At 40.8% G+C, this 17232-nt stretch overlaps 1 protein-coding gene across 4 annotated transcripts; it reads left to right on the top strand.

The window, feature by feature from the left end:
- Positions 1 to 1849: 1849 nt before the first annotated feature.
- On the top strand, positions 1850 to 16159 carry LOC116255040 (proline-rich receptor-like protein kinase PERK15). Of its 4 annotated transcripts, none has more exons than XM_031630758.2 (9): positions 1850 to 2256; positions 2383 to 2532; positions 3352 to 3912; positions 4498 to 4872; positions 5968 to 6180; positions 13902 to 14273; positions 14401 to 14644; positions 14757 to 14904; positions 15431 to 16159. In XM_031630758.2, exons 2-9 carry the CDS (start codon positions 2484 to 2486, stop codon positions 15803 to 15805), a joined length of 2337 nt encoding a protein of 778 aa, XP_031486618.1. In that variant the 5' UTR covers positions 1850 to 2256; positions 2383 to 2483; the 3' UTR covers positions 15806 to 16159. The 4 variants fall into 4 exon arrangements, with proteins under 4 accessions (XP_031486618.1, XP_031486617.1, XP_031486620.1 ...); XM_031630757.2 differs by having other exon boundaries at positions 2378 to 2532; XM_031630760.2 differs by lacking the exon at positions 2383 to 2532 and having other exon boundaries at positions 1851 to 2220.
- The last annotated feature ends 1073 nt before the right edge of the window (positions 16160 to 17232 follow it).

Below are 17232 nucleotides of genomic sequence, written 5' to 3'. Positions count from 1 at the left end.
CTCTTTCATTAAAGACGAATCAGGCACCGATTTCTGCGTTCTGCAGTGCTTAAGTTCTCTTTTTCCCGTTTTGTTGCGTTTATTTTACCACATTGCCCTTTTACTACATATCCTCCCAAGACCACTCTTTCACCTAAAATTTGACGTCCCGCACCAACATTTTTGTAATGATAAAGATAAGCTTGTGGTTTCTGTAAAGCGTGGAGCTTTGGATTTTATTTTGCTATCGATAAATACACTTCTTAATATATTTAAGTTTTATTAGTTTAGTTAACACTTTTTCTTTAGTGACTAAATTTTTCGTCATATATGCTCAGCTCAGATTTGAAGAAAATCATTAGAGAGAAAAGTAAAAAAGAAAAATGATAAAATATTTATGTCGTCCAATACTTTATCATCTTTATTGTCTTTGTTTTTATTTTAACCATTCATGGGTTTATTTAAATTTATCCACAAAATTACAAAAACAACCCTCAATGAAAAATTTATGAAAACATGTACACATGTATGTGTTGACTTATTTCTCTAATGCTTACATTAACTTAAAAAATAAGCAGTTAAATTAAATAAATTTAAAATTTTTATTATTTCACCAAACCTCAGTTTCTTGTTGCAAAAAAAAAGAAAAGAGATAGAGACTTGTCCACTCAGCACTAGCAGCCAACTCGAATGTATGAATTTTGATCTAAACTGCTAAGTTTGGTTTGAAATTTTGGCCTGTCTAGGTTTGAACCCATCTTAGTCAATGGTTGGACCATGTATGACTTTGGTCTTTACTTTAGAAAACAAATTTGTGATCCTACACTTATCACATCCAAACATTTTAAATGAATTTGGTCAGATTAAGTATGACTATGCTCCCCTATGTGTAGAGGCGGAGCCAAGGTAGGGCCTGTTTGGGCCCTGACCCCACCTTAATTTTTTTAATAAAATTTATATATAAATTTTTAAAAAATTCATTTGTTTTATATACAAATTTTGAAAAATGATATTTCGACCATAGTCAAAATTTATAAACTTTGATTTAGTCATTTTCATGAAAAATTTCTGGCTCTACCTCAAACCATGTAGCACACCGGCTTCAACTGGTATAAGGTTGTGAAGTCGAATCGACCTCAACTCGAATTCACTCGGCTCGTTTGATCTTAAGCTTAATTGACAACTCAAGCTTATAAAAAAGAGATGAGTTCAACGCTCGGCTAGGTTAAATTCGTTTAATCTATGTTTTTTTTTTGTTGTTGGAATTTTCAAACTTAAAACCAAATAAAAGAGATAAAACCAAACAAAGAGTTGGTAAACAAGATTAAACAAGTAAAGACTCAAACCTATCAAATTGGGAAATATATAAGTTGAGTGGAGTCGAGCTGACCGAGTTAGAACTCTCAACTCGGCTCGTGTGCAGCCCGACCTACCTGTGGTATGATTTATTAGAAAAGAAAAAAAAAAACTAAATATAGATTTGTTAGGTTCAATCTATAACTCGAACATACTTGATACATAGTTTTGAAAGAGGTAAACTCAATCAATTATTATTTTATTATATTTTATCATTTTAACAAATATATTTAAATCCATTGAAGCCGGATTTTATAGTTTTTACATTTACGGGATCCTCATGAAAAACTGAAACATTAACACGTTAATAATGATTTTGATTTGATCAGATACTTTGTCTAAAGTTTTAAATATTAAAAAAGTTTTAAAACCGGATTTAACGAGATTTTCATCATCAGGCAACGGGTCAATAACGGGACAGGCGCATTTTCGTCCTTGACCATAAATTACTGTACAGTTTGGTAAAATCGATGATGGAATCAGGTTCAGACGTCGCTGCTACAGTGAGATCCTCTCCACCGGGACACACTCTCTGAGAGAGAGAGAGAGAGAGAGAGAGAGAGAGGAGGAGAAAAAGAACATCCGGATAAAGGAAAATCCGGAAATATCTATGGCGGGTTCCGGGAAAACTATAAAAGCCCGCGGTTAATTTTCGCGGCTACGGAGGGAAAAATCTTCAAAACGGGGATAGTTCAGGGCGGCGGACTCCCTAAATCCCTCAGTCCCCAAATATCGGAATCCGGAAAGGGCGGTCATGGAGTTCGCCGTCGAGATTTGTCTAGCATCCGCAGTTCCCGTTCTTGACTTCCCAGCCGTTCGATCCTGTTCTGGTGTCGTTCGTGGCCGTTCAGATCTGAGGCCTCCGGCTTTCTAGGGCTTCACATGGTGCGTTCCAGCCGTTTGGGTCCTTTTCTTTTCGAAGTAAGTTTCGTGATCTATTTTGCAATGCGTGTGGTCTGTTGAGATTCTTGATTTGGCAGCTGCGAATTTTTCGAAAGTATGTTTTTTCCTGATTGGTGGACTGTTCTCATGCACCGGAAAGGGTAGGGCAAGTGGAAAACCGGAGTGACTTGTGTCGACTTATCTGGAATTTCTGGATAAGCCGGTGATGGGAACAGGAACCTGCGAAAGTGTGGCCTCCTTTTCTTATGCAGGGAATCATGGTTTTCGTTGAAAAAACTGATGCTTCTTGCTTAGGTAATTTTTAGTTTCCGTGCTCCTGGTTTCAGTGACGGCGTTTATGCACATGTTATCTCTTTCTTACGCAAAGAAATTCATATTATTGCCGTGGTTGTGTAAATGGAGTCTGTTGGTTCTTTCTGTTGGTAGGAGAATATGTTGTTGCGAATTGGGATCTTTAGCTATTTTGTTAGTTAATAAGATGGGTAATGGTCACTAATGGCTGTTTCGCATTCATTTGCTATTTAAAACATGCTGAAGCTTCAACCGAGCGATGGTCGAGTGGATTCAATGTCTCCTTCTGTGCATTGTATGCATATTACGCGGTTGAAAATTCTGCTCTCATCTTACAATGGTTTAAGTAAGAACAGGTGGCTGTCTGGAACAGGTGGTGCATTCACAAACTTGCTCATGCAACCACTGCATTGGGACTTGTGGTTATTGTTAATAACTTCAATGGCCTATGGAACGTGCACTTGGTTATTAGTAAATACTGGCTTTGCCAACAAGAACTCGTTCACCTGGCTAGGTGGGTCGGTATAAGACCTTTCAGTCGAAGGAGGTGAAGAGTTCCATATCTGAGCAGCATGTCTTGAAGGGGAGCCCACTCTGGTAGTGGTCTGCATAACCCAAACTTGCCAATACAAATTAAAGAACAATGAACAGGGGTGTTGGGTTCTTGACCGAAGCTAGTGTTGAAGTCAGTTATGGTGTTAGCATAAGGTCTTCTGGTTGCCATGCAGGATGATGTTTCCTGGTTTTAGCTATCGTTCAGGTTAGTTATCTTTTCCTGAGGTATATGTTGGTGATGGGTGCTTGGCTTTGTTTTATTTGCAGGAACTGTTATCTATGTAGGAAAAGTGATGGGTTTGTTGATGAAATGTAATCACTGGGGTGTTTCAGAAGTGAGCACGTTGAGATATTCCTTGTCATGTTTGGTTATTCTAACTTGTGTGGCGATTATTGCTGAAGGAAAATTGTTGCCACCTAGATCGAAACTGATTTGGTTAACTCCTGTTGGTGCTCCGGTTGTGAAGTCCATCCGTATCAATTCTGACAATAAAGCAGCAGCTGTTATTACAGAAATTGCACCTGTTAGTTTTTCTCTTCCTCTGGCCAGGGGTTTGGATGATGGTGCGGTTCTGCCATTTCATTATAAGAGGCATATTACGCGACGCAGAAGCCTGTCACATGAACTGGCACCATTAAACGGACTGCAGTATAATTATGTAAGAGCTTCCGCACATCCCCCTTCAGGTTCACATGTACCAGAAATATCAATTCCTCCTGGACCTAAAAGCAGTCCTGTGCTATCTCCCTTGGAAGATATTTCACCATCACCTTCTGTTAATGTTGGTGTGAGCCCTGTCTTGTCGCCTCCACCAACACATGGCAGTGGTAAGCCATTTATTTGATGCAAAATAAGAGTTTGCTTATAATGAAAATATTTCATAAATAAGAACATGTTTTCTGCCTATAGTCAACTCAATTTGGATCTCAAACTATTTAGGTCTAGAATTTAACGGTGGCATGTCTTGATGCGGTAATCTTTTGGCACTGAATGGCGATGGGAAGTTTATTAATATGAAAATTTGTTTACAATCTTTTTCTTTTACAAAACCTCTGACCTCTTTGAGGAGTGAATGGCGTACTCATAAACGTAATGCTTATTCTTGTCCCTTTTGCAATATAGTAGTTGAATTGACCTTACAAATGTACAATTTGAGAAGGAAAAAGTCATGTCTAGGTGAATCTTTTCAAGCACAAACAATTCACTGAGCTGATTTACCTTCTGCAGCCTATGCCTAAGATTGAGCTTCACTTAATTGACAAAATAATTATCTTGGGTTGATGCTAGCCAGGCAAGCTTGAAATGGTCCATTTATCGTTATGAGCAAATTGCTGAAGACTGCAGATGTAGTATTTGTTTTGCAGTTCGATTTGAAATCTTTATTTATGGTTTCCGCTCTTCTGTCTGATCAGCTTGTTGCAAGCCTGGCATGATAGCACGACGAGATGTTAAAGAATGTTCCTGCGTATATCCAGTAAGCTTGGCGCTGACGTTGCTAAATGTCTCCTTTGCTTCTAATTGGAGTGTTGTTTTTCAGAGGGAATTAGGTTTCCAACTTGGTCTAAATGATTCCCAGATGGAGATTAGCAGTTTCAATGTTTTTGGTTTCTCTCAAGTAAATATTTCAATGGATATTGCTCCATTGGTGGGTATTAGCTTCTCAGCACGGGAAGCATACACCATGAACTACACACTTGTCATGCATAAGGTTCATTTTGATCCATCAATAGCTACTGATTACAAGCTTGTAAATTTCACCTGGTTTAAGCCGCCTGCTCATGCTCCAGGTAACATTTGGTTTATTTGCCCTATCTTGTCTTTTATTCTTTAAGCCATAGCTGATATTTCTTTTAACAAATTTGGCAATGGGGCATGAGTTAGATTTCCTTCTTTCTTTCTTTTCCTTTTCTTCAAAAAACTGCATTATGAAGATGCATGGTGCTCTTATACACATCGCTATTGCCTGCTTTTGAGCTGCTCTTGTTCATACCTGCTGATTGCTCTATTAGTTTATCTATATTGTTTGGTCTTGGGGAAATATTATATGTTCAGCATGAGCACCACTGTAAATAAAACCACTCTTTGGCCCCTTTTCGTCTTCTCTCAATACAAGCACCACTGCCATTCACAAGAAATGTTCTTTTTCTCCATGTTCTTGCTATATCTTAGATCTTTTTATGTAATTTTTATAAATTTTGGTTCTTTGTTGTGTGAAAAATGAAAATTGTGTTCTTATGCCCTTAATGTTTGTTTTTGCTATAAACTTGATAGAGGTTGTCCTTGGACCGGCATAATCTGAATCCACAGTCTTCTGTTTCCACTGTCTAGTGAACTAATCTTGCTACCGTGCGTTGCTTTGAATTGGAAGCAAAGAAATACGATTGCTGAAGCCATGCTGCCACTGGCCAGTGAAAAACCGATCATAGTTTTATGCTTTTTGTTGAATTGGAAGTTGAGAAATATGATTGCTGAAGTCATGCTATCAGCATTTTCATGTGCCACATATATGTGAGTGCAACAGACAGTGCATTAGGTCATCCATGCATTCCAAAACACCCTTTTGACCACCACATGTCATGGACACTCCAAACAGCTATTGCCCATCATTTATACTTTAAAGTTTAAAGTGTTAGGCCTGTCTGCCTGTCCTTGCTGTTTTGAGATGCTGTTCAAAATGAGCAGGTGCTCTCTGCAAATTGTGGTGTTAACACTTAACACTTTTATTGACATCCTTTGTTTCTCGTTTCCCACTTTTCTTTTTTTAAATTTCTAAAATATATATTACACACTAACCAATGGTAAGAGTACTATCAGTCTATCTGTAACTTTCAAATTTCAATTTCTCTTTTCCCTACCCACTGACATGTTTTATACTGAATCAGAGATTTCTGCTCCACCCTCTCTTATGTCACCTTCCATTCCACCCGTCCCTTCCTCCAATGGAATAAGATCTCAAGATGGAAACAAGCATCCAAGTTTGCTCCTTATTCTTGGCATAGGATTGGGTGTTCTGGTTATCCTTGTCATATCGGTGCTAGTTATTTACTCTTCCACATCGCATAAGGGGAAGAAGCACCCACCACTTCAGGAATCAGGTACTTCTCTCATACAAATTCTTAACTTTTGGCACTTGAAAACAATCCTGAGAATCATGTGTGTTTGTGCTTTTTAGCTTTCTATGTTTGTTTCTAGTGTTCATGTGAGACATAGATAGCAGAGGCATAGATAACAGTTGCTGATTTCGCATCATCTGAAGCTCATGGTTCCATCTCATGTCTTTGAATTAACATACATAATGTAGTGCTTTAAAAACTGTCTTCTTCTGTTGTACCATCTGTTGCTTCTTATGAAGAAGCGCATTATTGGTATTGCTGCATTGTCAATTTTCTTTCTAGTTATTCTGCTTTTTGGAGCACCTGTCATTTGGAATCATGTGCACTGTTGTACACTGCTGCTTAATGCTTATAAAGTTAAACTTTGGATTTAAAGCTTCAGGCACCTGGTCCTACAATGCATGACAGTGCATTCACTGATTTGGTTTTAGTCTCAAATTTTAGCAAGCACTTCATGGCAGTATAGAATCTAGACTGCAGAGCTTGTCCATGGTTATATGTTTCTGCTTATATACTGACCTTTGGAGTTGTAGGTCTAAGACCTCACTACTTAAGGAGGTGAATCATTTGTGAAACCTGTGCAGCCTAAACCTGCTTTACGTTATCTCAAGGTTAAATGCTAATGCTGCTCTAATATTTATTCATGGGACTAACTGTAGACAGTTATGGACCTGCATTCTGCTGTACATGGCAAGATGTCAAGAATGGACAACAATTGCATGTGTAGAAACATGAACCACAAGGAGAGAGTAGAGAAAACACACACAGTATACGTGGAAAACCTCAGAAAGAGGTGAAAAACCACGGGGAAGCTCTGACCTAAGGGCAAACCGCAACCCTAGGAGAGAGAAAATGACATTCACTTAACTCAACAATTACATGTAAGTGAAGAATATATAGGAGGGAGAGAAAGAGTGCCGCCTAGGATACCGAGCCTGCCTCGGTATCCGTGCCTCATAGGACCGGGTCCAGATATGGACCCGGTTCCCCATTACAATATATTCTAACACTCCCCCTCAAGTTTGGCATACATGTCAAACATGTCAAGCTTGCTAACATTTTTCTCAAATTGAGATGTACATAAAGACTTAGTTAAGACATCTGCAACTTGATCTTCAGACTTCATATAGGGCAGAATCAACTCCTTTGAATCTATGCGTTCCCGTATGAAGTGGCGATCGATCTCCACATGTTTAGTCCTGTCGTGCATGACCGAATTATTTGCCAGGTTAATAGCAGACTTGTTGTCACAATACATCCTCATCTTCTCTTCCATTTTAACCCCAATATCTGCCAAAAGAATTTTGAGCCATAGCATCTCTGTAACCCCCATAGCAACCGCCCTGTATTCAGCCTCAGCATTGGACCTGGAACAAACTTCTTGTCGCTTACTTCTCCAGACCACAAGGTTACCTCCAAGAAAGATGCAGTATCTTGTGGTAGACCTCCTAGTATCTGTGCATCCTGCCCAGTCGGCATCAGAGTATCCTTCAATACTTAGTCGATCTTGTCGAGTGTAGAGCAATCCTTTCCCTGGGTCATTCTTTAAGTATCCCAATACTCTTTCAGTACTTTTCCAATGACAATCAGTAGGGGCATGCATAAACTGACTTAACACACCCACAACATACGTAATATCTGGGCGAGTAAGAGTGAGATAAATAAGTTTACCAACCAGCCGCTGATACCTCCCTTTTCCTTCCTCATCCAAGATAGTCCCAGATTTGATACTTATTCTTGTGCCAGACTCCATTGGGGTAAGAAAGGGCCTGCATCCCAGTTTACCTGTCTCTTTTAGAAGATCCAAAGTGTATTTTCTTTGGCTCATAACAAGCCCGGTCTCAGATCGCGCGATCTCAATTCCCAAGAAATACCTTAGTTTGCCCAGATCTTTGAGATCGAATTCTGCAGCTAACGTTTCCTTCATCTTCCTTTTTTCCCTTTCGTCGTCACCTGTGACAATCATATCATCAACATATACAAGTAGAAGGCTCACCAGACCATTTCTCTGCTTGATGAAGAGGGTGTGATCACCATTTTCCTGTTTATACCCATTAGTCTTCATTACAACCCTTAGTCTTTCAAACCACGCTCTAGGGGACTGCTTGAGACCATACAAAGCTTTCTTGAGATAGCAACACTTCCCGTTCCGAGCATATCCAGGCGGCATGCTCATATAGACTTCTTCCTCAAGGTGACCATTCAAGAAGGCGTTCTTGACATCAAGTTGGTCCATGCTCCACTTCTTCTGCACTGCAAGAGCTAGGATGACCCTTACGGTCTTCAGTTTCGCCACGGGAGCAAACGTCTCAAGATAGTCAATCCCATATTTCTGGCTAAACCCTTTAGCAACAAGGCGGGCTTTATAGCGTTCTACAGTGCCATCAGGTTTGTACTTCACATTAAACACCCACTTGGAACCAACTAAGTGAGTTCCCTTGGGGATGTCAACAACCTCCCACGTACTGTTCTTTTCCAGGGCGTCCATCTCCTCTGTCATGGCCTGTAGCCATTTAGGATCCTTCCTGGCATCTTCCACTGACCTGGGAATAACAGCCATAAATAAAGAGGTAACAAAGCACTTGTAGTCTTTACTGAGTTTAGCATATGAAACAAATCTCTGAATAGGATGAGAAGTACATGACCTGGTGCCCTTGCGCAGGGCTATGGGAAGTTCTTCATTCATTGGACTTGGATCATCCGGGGAGGTCACAAGATTGGGAAGATTGGGATTGGCAACATCGACATCTTCCATCACATCCTTCTTCTTCCTGCTGTAAACCTGACCAAATAAGTGACCTCGAGACTGCTGTTCTTCCACAGGGCCCCCCTCCATCTGACTGTCTCTGTCCTTCTTGACAACGTCTTCCACACTTGGAGAACTAACTGTATAATCCAAGAAATCCATGAACTGAATCAACTGATGCGAAGAATACTCTTCCCTTCTGTCACCTAGACACTCCCCCTGAAGAGGAGTCGCAGGAAAGTATGCCACATGTTCATGAAAGGTAACATCCCTGGAGACATATACTCTGGAAGTGCTAGGGTCAACACACTTGTATCCCTTTTGAGTGGAGGAATACCCCAAAAAGACCGCTTTGATGGACCGAGGATCAAGTTTCTTGAGAGTGAGACTCTGATCATGGACAAAGCAAACGCACCCAAACACTCGAGGGGTCAAAGGCCAGGGATTCTGAGTAGGCTACAAAACAGAATAAGGGGAATGACCATTCAACACACGAGTAGGCATACGGTTAATGAGATGAGCACTAGTGAGAAGTGCATCACCCCAGTACCGCTTAGGGACATGACGTTGAAACATAATGGCCCGGGTGACATTTAACAAATGACGGTTCTTCCTTTCAGCCACACCATTTTGAGGAGGTGTGTAGCTACAGGATGTTTCATGTATAATACCCTTGCTTCGCAGGAAGTCATCAAGGGATTGAGAGACATACTCTCGAGCATTGTCAGTACGAAGAGTCTGAACAGGGGTCTGGAATTGAGTTTCAACAAATGCCACAAAGTTTTTGACAATGTCGGGAACTTCACTACGTTCTTTCAACAGATACACGAACGTACACCGGGAGTAGTCATCAATAAGAGTCATGAAATAGTGAAAGCCACGACAAGTGGGTACTCCCGAAGGACCCCAAACATCAGAATGAACCAAAGCAAAAGGACGGTTGGCTTTATTGAATGAAATAGGGTACGAGGCCCTAACATGTTTATACAACTGACACACTTCACAGACGAAGGTGTCCAAAGAAACAGAATGAAACATCCTAGGAAACAACTTTTTAAGCAACGGGAATGGAAGATGACCAAGTCTCTCGTGCCAACGCATAATGATGGATCTGTCCTCCATGCCAGGCAACTATCCACTGGTGGCTGAAATCAAAGCAGAAGCAACTTGTACGGGCAGTCTGTAGAGGCCGTCAATAACCGAACCAATCCCAATCTTCTGCCCCGTCCCCAAGTCCTGCAGTAAACAACGATCAGCAGAGAAAATTAGATTACAGTTTAACTCTTTGGTAATACTGCTGACAGATAACAAATTGACAGGAATGTTGGGAACATGTAGGGCATTATGAAGGCAATATTTGTTCAGTAATGATAAACTCCCTTTTCCAGCCACAGAGATAGAGGAACCATCAGCCATAGCCACACGCTGCTGCCCAGAGGTCAACCTGTACTCTTGAAACATCGTAGGGTCCCCTGTCATATGATGAGTGACCCCACTGTCAACAATCCAATCACCGAGGGAGGAATTACCTTGATCACTAGTAGCAACTAGGGTCTGGGCTAACTTAGCCCCCTCAGAAGTAGAAGCATCATCCTGGGTAGACAAACGACTAATGTATGCTTGCAACTCTCTAAGTTGATCTGAGGAGAGCTTGGATTTTGCAACATTGGTCGACCCTGGACAAGGCTCGGGCACAGAAGGAGCACGGCGATGAGGAGGAGGACGACCTCGGACGAGATGCTTCTCAGGATGAAGATCCCAACAAAAATCAACAGAATGACCCACTTTGTTGCAATGGCTGCATCGTCGAGTAGGACGCTGCCCTGTCCCTGAAGTATGGCTCACAAAGGCTGCTGGAGAGCTCCCCTGATGGAAGTCAATATGCATAATCTGGCGCCGTTGCTCCTCAGACTCAATACGAGCATACACCTCTTCGATTCCAGGAATCTCATCACAGTTAAGAATCTGGCTCCGAATGGTTTCAAACTCATCACGCAGGCCTCCAAGGAAGATAAAGGTGCGGTCCATCCATTCCTTTTCCCAATACAGGGCATGATCTACACCACATTTCCAGTCATCATTCACATGATAGTCAAGTTCCTCCCATTTGGTCTTCAGGGCGGCATAGAAGGAGGCAACAGATAAATCACCCTGTTTAAGAGCATATATGCTACGTTTGATTTGATATGCACGTAAAACACGCTTTTTACGACCATACATACGTGCAAGAACAGTCCACATATCATAAGCAGTCGATTTACGCAAGATCAAAGGCTGAATATCTGCGGAAACCGAACTAATAATCCATACTTTAACCTGACTATCTTCCAAAGCCCAGGTCGGCCATTGCGAATCAGTTTTAGAAGGTGGAGGCTTCTCGCCAGTGATATAGTGTAGGCGACCACGACTAGTAATGCCGATTTCTAGGGCAGCAGACCACGAGAGATAGTTATCCTTGTTCAGCCGAATGGAGGTGACATGAACAGGCAAGTTCTCACCCTTGGTATTGCTGCCCGTGTCCAGGGCATCATCAAGTTTGGAAATCACTGCGTCAGCCATGGCAATCCCCAAAGAAGGTCACAACTGGCCGGCGGCGAAAACAAGACAGCCGGCAGCGACGCGGAAGAAGAGGGCAGCGGAGAAAACCCAGTCGACGGCGGCGCTGGGACCTGTGACGGCAGCAGGGCAGGGCGGCGCTGATAACGACGGCGGCGTTGGGAGCGGCGACGGCAGCAGGGCAGGGCAGGACGACGCTGGGAACGGCGACAGCAAAGAAGAGATCCACACCGGCGACGGCGCTGGGAAAGATGACGACGGTGGTGCCGGACGGCGGCGGTGTCCCTGGACGGCGTTCCTGGTCGGCGACAGCAGTAGAAACAACGACGGCAGCGGCGCTGGGAACAGTGTCAGCGGCGGTGCTGGAAACGGCAACGGGGGCGGCACGTGAACGGCGGAAAAACACTACTTGCACACCAACGATCTCACACGCGGTGGCTCTGATACCATGTAGAAACACGAACCACAAGGAGAGAGTAGAGAAAACACACACAGTATACGTGGAAAACCTCAGAAAGAGGTGAAAAACCACGGGGAAGCTCTGACCTAGGGGCAAACCGCAACCCTAGGAGAGAGAAAATGACATTCACTTAACTCAACAATTACATGTAAGTGAAGAATATATAGGAGGGAGAGAAAGAGTGCCGCCTAGGATACCGAGCCTGCCTCGGTATCCGTGCCCCATAGGACCGGGTCCAGATATGGACCCGGTTCCCCATTACAATATATTCTAACAGCATGAAATGTTCACTTCATGCAGTTTGTTTTCTTCTCCAGTCCTAGTTCTTGACTTTACATTTTGCAGTTGTCCATGAGACCTGTTTAAGGTTTCCTACGGATAAAACCAAGAGCCTTAAACAGGTTTGTACTAACTGATCTAATTATTTCTGCTGGAACACAGCACATGGTTAAATTGATCACCTTGTTTATGGGTTCAGTCCCTGTTCCTCAGAATAAAACCCATAGTGCCTGGTTCATGGCTAACTATTGTCCTGAAGTTCCACAACAACTGATTGATCCCACCTTATATCATGATCTGACTAAATCTTAAAAACTTTAATTGTATTTTCACTTTTCTGGTTTTATTATATCTCAATGGGCTTGTCCTGCAGGTACTCTAAATGGAAATGGACCCTTCATGCATATAGGTGGATTGATTACACCAATTGCAAAATTCATATATCTATATATATATATATATATATATATATAACATTATTCTGTCCTTGCAACTGATGCTTAAGTGTCAAGTGTACGTTGCTTTTAGTTTACTGCAAAACTGTACTAGGTTTAACAATTCAGTTCGACCTTTGTCACATGGGTACTGCTGTAAAGGCAGCGTACCCGTACCAGTCAGGTACGAGTACTGGTACTGTCCTGGGTACTTTTTGGGTACTAGTCAAACAGTACAGAACACAATCAATGTTCCCAGGATCATATCCGTTCGATTTAGGACTCAGTCAAATTTGATTGAGACTTATATTATCCAAAATTTAGGATTTCAATTTTGTCCTTTACACCTTTTACATTTAGGAAACACATACAGAGCTGTGTTTTCATATTTTGTTCAATAGTTTCTTCGTTAGAATACATAAAATATAAAGTTTGAATCATGAATGTGTTATTTTTGTTTGAATTCTTATTTTATGTTATATTTATATATATAGCCTCGTACCCAAGTTTTTTGAAAATAGTCTGAACCCGTATCCTTACCAGCGCCCGTACCTGTACCTATGTGACATAGATTTAGACCTACCTTGGTGTAGTTTTTGATCTGTTTTCAGATAAATAATTGTGAAAATTTTCCTTTCATACAAATTGGAAAATATGCTGTGAATTTCTCGAAGATTTTTTTTTTTGTTTTTTAATCAAATCCCAAACATAAGTGAGTCATGTTATCTAAAGTTATAGGGGAATGCTCAAAGGTGATGCCTTTACCAATTAGGATGCATTATGTTGTCTGGGAGTTTATGTTTCAAAAGCCTCAGGTTAGGCTATCCCAAAAAAAATAGAAGGCAAGTTCACAGACAAGAAACTCTCCAGGATGTCTTAATGTTATCAAATTTATATATAAGTTTTTAGCCTTCAAAACTACTGGACCATCTTCTCTTCCTTTTGCTATAAATGATATGATCACTGGATTGCTGCATTAGCATTTCCTAGTGAGCATAAGAGACGAAATTGTGAATAGTATTTCTGTTTACTGTTTTTACTGCATAACATTTTTGATATGTCATCCACATATGAAGTTGCACAGACTGGACACACTATTGGCATGTGTTGGTTTAAAATTCAAATTTGCTAAACTTCCAATTGTTGGAGTCATATGCATCTTTCTGCAGTTTATCAACCCATTTGGCCTCATTTGTTGAATTTCATATTTCGTGTATGATATGTGCAGTGAAGCCTAGGTCCATGGATGGTGTTTCAAATGATGGATCTCTTCCTCGCCCTACTAGCACTAGATTTTTTGCATTTGAGGAGCTGAGAGAAGCAACAAATAACTTTGAAGCCTCAAATATGCTTGGGGAGGGTGGCTTTGGTCGGGTCTTCAAGGGGATTTTAAGTGACGGTACAGCTGTTGCCATCAAGAAACTCTCCAGTGGCGGTCATCAGGGTGACAAAGAGTTCTTGGTTGAGGTTGAGATGCTGAGCAGGCTGCATCACCGGAACCTTGTGAAGCTTGTTGGTTACTACAGCAGCCGTGATTCTTCGCAACATCTGCTCTGCTATGAGCTTGTTCCAAATGGAAGCTTGGAATCATGGCTCCATGGTATTGCCTGTGCTGTTGAACTGGAACATCCTCTAGTTGAAATATTTTTCTGTTGCATTCAGACCTCAAATTTAGGTGTTCTGATCATGGTTCTGCTACTTAATGCCCCTTCACTTTGAATGCTTAGGTCCACGAGGGGCAAATTGCCCACTGGATTGGGACACAAGAATGAGGATTGCACTTGATGCTGCTAGGGGTCTTGCATACCTCCATGAGGATTCCCAACCCTGTGTGATTCACAGGGATTTCAAGGCATCCAATATTTTGCTTGAGAACAATTTCCATGCTAAAGTCTCTGACTTTGGCTTGGCAAAGCAGGCACCTGAGGGACGTGGGAACTACCTTTCGACTCGTGTGATGGGAACATTTGGGTAAAAGATTAGCCTCTTTTAGTGATTGTGATGCTATATTGTGTTTGGCGTGGTTCATGCTTTTATGCTTTTGTTTGTTGTAGTATGTGGCAATAAATTCGAGAATTCGCAGGTATGTAGCACCAGAGTATGCAATGACGGGGCATTTGCTTGTTAAAAGTGATGTCTATAGCTATGGGGTTGTTCTCCTCGAGTTGCTGACTGGAAGGAAGCCTGTTGATATGTCACGACCTTCAGGGCAGGAAAACCTTGTAACATGGGTGGGATTTACTTTCCTTGTTTCTTGGTAGCACATGTGAACATGAGATTGTGTTCTGGACTTCTGCAAGTCAAAATTTTTATATTGATACCATCTTCTGCATTGTTACAAAATTGCTGACTAAATCTCTTGTAGGTTCCATAGCCACTTTTTGTTACATGTTGAGACCATCTTCTGTGTCGTCACAAAATTGCAAAGATTTAAATACATCAATTTTCTTCATTGTTGGCATTTGAAGTTGACAAAATCCTTGTATCATTTTTTAGGCCTTTTATCATCTTATTGCATGAATTACCTAGTGTTCTATTTCTTAATTTTTGTTTTGGTTTGTCTCTTTTACAGTTTTTGCCTTTTGAAACCTTACTTTATGCCTTAAAATTAACCTACTTTTGAAGCCGTGCCTTCATTATCTTACGATTATTTTGCAAGATAAAACCGGCGAAGGCTTTGTCCTTTGATGTTGTTTGTCTTGATTCCAACCAGAGGTTTTTCCATGATTGCTTTGCTTATCAAGTTTGGTATGGCAGGCTCGGCCCATTCTTAGAAATAAGGATCATCTGGAAGATCTAGCAGATCCAAAGCTTGCTGGAAAGTACCCCAAAGAAGATTTTGTGCGTGTCTGCACTATTGCAGCTGCTTGTGTTGCTCCTGAGGCTAACCAGCGGCCAACAATGGGGGAGGTGGTTCAGTCCCTAAAAATGGTCCAGCGTATTGTGGAACACCAGGACTCCTTAATGACCACTTCCAGCAGGCCCAACGTCAGGCAATCGTCGACCACATACGAATCCGATGCAACCTCCTCCATGTTCTCATCTGGACCTTTCTCTGGGCTAAGTGGCATTGATAACGACAACACCTTGCGAACAGCGGTGTTCTCAGAAGATCTACAAGAAGGCCGGTGAAGGTCAGGTAACTTCCAGCCATCGGCAGCAGCTTTTGATCGCCTTAATTGGGCGACCTGTAAAAATACAGAGAAGCAAGTTCAACTGCTACAAGGGGCATGGATTTGCATCTCTTGCATCAATCCAGGTTGCATTGATCTGATTGGGCCTTCTTTGAGACTGTTAGATGGGTCTCGTTGTAAATTTCTTTGTATTTTTACATGAATTCAATTGGGCTTTGAAGTAAATTTTGTGATTTGATTGGTTTTTATGTTTTTTCCCCTTCTAATTGTTTCCCTGAAAAATTTTTGTAACGAGAAATAGTTTTCTCTTTTTCTGATCTTTATAATGTAAGCTGCTGCTTATTGAGTGCAACTTTTGTTTTGTACTGCTATCCGGATCATAGTTACAGTGGGAAACAGATGGCGTCCGAGAGAGGCTCAATGAGAAGCAAGGAAGCAAAAATTACAGAAAGGAAGCATATTTGCAAGTAGCTATGGCCTGGAAGACATTTGAAATTTGGCCAATGTTGTACACGGCGAGAAATTATCTCGAAAAAATCGTAGGAAAATCTAAGCAAACATTTAAAAAATTTGAAAAATTATATAAAAAAGGAATGAGCCACAAATTAATAAAAAATACGTAAAGAACATGTATAACAGGTGTTTTTTTTTAAAAAAATATATTATGGCGTTAAAAAAGTGTCTTATTACTCATTTTTTATGCATTTATGGCGTCTTTTTCGATTAATACGTGATATTTGTGACTGGTAAATAATGGTTTCGGCGCCATACCTGTATCGGCCCACGTTGCCTTAATTTTTTATTAAATCGATTTAAAAAACATTTAAGTTAAATTAAGGAACGAAAAAAAAAAAAAACTGTGTGCTCGAATTTCATATCGGCCAGGGGGCCATGAGGTACATATTGGCGGTTGTGCTTCCAACCCTTCAAAAGAAGGAACCAAATAATTTTAAACATCTCGTCTCCTTGAATTGTATTTTAACTCTTTAAAAAACAACTTATCTTCTATATGTTTAACTTATTCTTCATTATTTGATTTCATCCCAATATACATTCTCATCAAGTCTGGTATACAAGGGCTTGATGAGAGAGAGAGAGAGAGAGAAAACTTAGAATAGGAATGGTCGAACCCATTTCTTATATAAACATGTTGTATATATTATACATATATTAGTTTGATACTAACAACTAAATATTAAAAGCCCAAATATTTAGGCTAATTTGAGTTGTTGAACCAAAATTTGGTCTTACCAGCCATTCAAAATGTTTTTAGTATTGTGTCGTACTGGTAGCTATCAATCGCCGTCAACGCATCAGAAATTAGACAGTATTACTAACAATTTTGATGAATGGTATTTAATGTTGAAACAAAAATGACAATGGTGCCCCTTCAAAAATATTGGCGTTGTCAATATTTGCCTGAAT

This window comes from Nymphaea colorata, chromosome 5, assembly GCF_008831285.2.
Source record: "Nymphaea colorata isolate Beijing-Zhang1983 chromosome 5, ASM883128v2, whole genome shotgun sequence".
In the NCBI taxonomy this organism is placed as follows: domain Eukaryota; kingdom Viridiplantae; phylum Streptophyta; class Magnoliopsida; order Nymphaeales; family Nymphaeaceae; genus Nymphaea; species Nymphaea colorata.
Note: the sequence above shows the minus strand (reverse complement) of the source record. Positions and strands in the feature narration are given on the sequence as shown.

Excerpts from the sequence above, each read along its gene's own strand:
- LOC116255040 (XM_031630758.2), top strand. The coding sequence starts at position 2,484 with ATGCAGGGAATCATGGTTTTCGTTGAAAAAACTGATGCTTCTTGCTTA. Across the intron at positions 3,913-4,497 it reads TCCACCAACACATGGCAGTG|CTTGTTGCAAGCCTGGCATG; the intron begins GTAAGCCATTTA and ends CTGTCTGATCAG. Across the intron at positions 14,645-14,756 it reads CGTGTGATGGGAACATTTGG|GTATGTAGCACCAGAGTATG; the intron begins GTAAAAGATTAG and ends GAGAATTCGCAG.